The following is a 3,363-nucleotide window of genomic DNA, read 5'->3' on the forward strand; positions in this document are numbered from 1 at the left end:
TTTCTGTTTGTAAATTTACATTTGTGTATATGAAATTTGGCCAAAAGAATAATGAAAATAATGAAATTAATTACATAAAAATGTTTCAGCTTATTTCTCAATTAGCCTAATATTAGAATGAGTGTTCCAATTCTTCCTATTTTCTTCTAAGGATATAACACACACACCTTTTTTCAACAATAACCGCTGTAGTTAGACCTGCACTGCAGCGTTGCCTTTGGCTGATACTACTGCTTTAGTTGTTTCCAATAAAATGTTACTTTGATATAAACTAAGCAGCAACAAAAAAAATATAGACCGAGATGAAGAGGTCAAGGCGAGAGACTTTACTCCGCCCAATATCTGTCCGCGTGAGAGAAGCCCGTTTTTTCTAATTACTTGAGGATTTTGATAGAATATACGTTTCGTAATGTTTAAGCTTTTACAAATGTACTGATATATGTGGATGCACGTGGCATTCCGGCAACTTTGAGAAAAACAACGTTGAGTTGTGCATGTTGCTACACGCGTACCTGCCCTATCATTGGCTATAATGGTCCCACCTGACCTTCACTGTCTTCATTCGTTGAGTACATGTATTTCCATTGTTAGAGTGGTCACTCGGCTCTCTTGTCAGTAGAATAAATAATATTTGCCGCTGGTCATGTGTATGAGTGGGAAGACGTCTTCAAATGACCCGCCTAGTTGCTGTTGAATTTCTAAAGGTGATTGGCTACGCTCTGTGAGGGTGGATTTCACTGACGCGTTCCGTTTGAACAATAAATAGAGCGAACAAGGCTCCTTCTAGTTCACAAGTCTGAGAAGACGCATGAAGAAGTTCTTGCTTCAACAGTGATTGAACGGAACTCCTCTGCCTTCGTCTCGCATTATCGAACATTCCGGATTGATAACACTTTCTTTAAGTATAATAGAGAAATAGTCGAATAAACCCTATTTTTGTACCGTTACTTTAGATATTAAAGAAAATCTGCCAAAATGGAGTCTCAGATCCGCCAGAACTATCACCACGATTGCGAAGCTGCCATCAACCGGATGATCAACTTGGAGATGTTTGCCTCCTACACCTACACTTCAATGGTAAGGTGTCTACCAAGATGACCGTTTTGTTGATTTACCTGTATTATTATGCCTGGGCCTAAATACCCTTTTTCACCTGGCTTTTTATTATATTGGCCTAGATAATTAATAGCCAATAAACTCTGTTGTGCATATTTGAGTTTGTTTTCTTCTCAAATGAAGCCGGGAATCTATCCTACTTTGGACAGGGCGCGTAACAACTCCTTGACAGGATAAATGGCAGGTTACCAAGTCGACTACAGACTAGACTGATTCATTCCTTTTATCAAGTTTCGTTTCCACAACAAGAACAGAATGCCGAGTCACGTTTGGCATATTTTTCTTCTAACCACGCTGTTTTGTTTATCCACCCAGGCTTTCTATTTCTCCCGTGACGACGTGGCTCTGCCTGGGTTCGCGCATTTCTTCAAGGAGAACAGCGACGAGGAGCGGGAGCACGCCGACAAGCTACTCTCCTTCCAGAACAAGCGAGGTGGACGCATTTTACTCCAGGACATCAAGGTGAGCCCCTGAACATCAAACACATTCAGATTGTAGACTGATAAGTCACTTTACTCCATGGAGTAAAGTGTCTCCAGCGCTAAGTTTATATAGAGAACCTGGAGTAGTCCTAAACATACTGCCTTTTACCACTGAACTGAAACTGTGCGAGGGGTGTAATTCTGTTCACTTTATCCTGACCGTAACATCTGATAGTAGTCCTTAACACTTCTGTTCACTTTGTCCTGTGTAGAAGCCAGAACGTGATGAGTGGGGCAATGGGCTGGAGGCCATGCAGTGTGCTCTGCAGCTGGAGAAGAATGTGAACCAGGCCCTGCTGGACCTGCACAAGATTGCCTCAGACAAGGTTGACCCCCATGTAAGTTATGGTGAAACCACACATCACATGTATGTATCACATAGAATACAGGTACTGTCTCAGGAATTGATCAGGGGTTTGATCTGATAACTAATGACACAGGATTGTGACCTGCTTCACATTCGCGCAATAGTCCACAGATGCACACTATGCAGCTAATGCGTAAGTTTGCAAAAAGGCCGTCAGGTTGTCTAGTGGTTAGAGCTTTGGGCTAGTAACAAAGGATGCTGGATTGAATCCCGGAGCTGACGAGGGAAAAATATGTTCTGCCCCTGAACAAGGCAGTAAGCCCATTGTTCCACATTAAAATGCAGTTGTAAATAAGTGTTTGTTAACGGACTTGCCTAGTTAAAAATGTTTACTGCAGACACCTCATCTGCACTTATGCCATTACCACCAGGCTCTTGTGTGTTACTGTATCTACAATGGTCTGTAGTCATTCTCTTGTCTGACCTGTGTTTTCCCTCTTTAGCTGTGTGACTTCCTGGAGACCCATTACCTGAATGAGCAGGTGGAGGCCATTAAGAAGCTGGGAGACCACATCACCAACCTCACCAAGATGGATGCTGTCAAAAACAAGATGGCAGAGTACCTGTTTGACAAGCACACCCTGGGAGGCCAGAGCTAAACCACTTCCATCCCAAGACTACGGCCTTCAGACCAGGACTCCTGGCTTCTCTGATAGATCCTACTGGCTTTGCATTTATAGGGAGGGGAGTGTTAAACTGTTGCAGTGCAACACAGCTGTAGCATTGGTGTTTCTGTTGACAACACTACTGTATTTTGGAGGCAAGGCTTCTTGTATAACAATTAAAAAATTATCACTAAAGGTTGTTGTTTTAAGTGTTGACCTGTAGTAATGGATGTTGTATCAGTCTATTCAGGTTCTTTGCTCTCTTACTGAGCATCTTCATACCAGTGACAATTGTAGACCTACTAGTGGCTGAGAATCATAACAATAGGAGAAGTTTAACATGCGGTTTATAAAGGATGTTACCTCTGACCACAGAGGGTGTCCTTCACTGTCTTGTAATAGAACCATGTCAACTAGGTCCATAGGAGGAAAATGGTTACCTACAGTTGATGTAGACCTTTACTATGGGCATCACAAGTTTATTAGACATCCTAGAGGTCAATCAAACCTGTTAGCCAGCTGTTATGGTGCATTATTTTTAGTGATGGAAAGTTTTGCATTTACTGACACAATTCATCTTTACTCTTATTTCATCTGGTAATGCTCTATAGTTCCCCCTCCAGCAAATTCTGAACTATATTCCAAATAGTAATTCTACAAGCCTCTCGTTCACCCTAAGGGGCTTATTGGAGCTGTCATATGGTCGCAAAGCTACTGGTAATTTACTGAACACTTTCATTTTGGTACTTGGCAGGCAAGGTTAACTTTAACTGACAAAATATATTGATAGACA

At 41.8% G+C, this 3,363-nt stretch overlaps 1 protein-coding gene across 1 annotated transcript; it reads left to right on the plus strand.

Moving 5' to 3' along the window:
• The first annotated feature begins 576 nt into the window (after nucleotides 1-576).
• LOC139400944 (ferritin, middle subunit) lies at nucleotides 577-2,765 on the plus strand. Its single transcript, XM_071145477.1, has 4 exons — nucleotides 577-1,077; nucleotides 1,432-1,578; nucleotides 1,811-1,936; nucleotides 2,409-2,765. The coding sequence occupies exons 1-4, from the start codon at nucleotides 976-978 to the stop codon at nucleotides 2,562-2,564; spliced, it is 531 nt and encodes a 176-aa protein (XP_071001578.1). The 5' UTR covers nucleotides 577-975; the 3' UTR covers nucleotides 2,565-2,765.
• Nucleotides 2,766-3,363: the final 598 nt, after the last annotated feature.

The sequence above is a fragment of the Oncorhynchus clarkii genome, unplaced genomic scaffold (assembly GCF_045791955.1).
Source record: "Oncorhynchus clarkii lewisi isolate Uvic-CL-2024 unplaced genomic scaffold, UVic_Ocla_1.0 unplaced_contig_3603_pilon_pilon, whole genome shotgun sequence".
Lineage (NCBI taxonomy): Eukaryota > Metazoa > Chordata > Actinopteri > Salmoniformes > Salmonidae > Oncorhynchus > Oncorhynchus clarkii.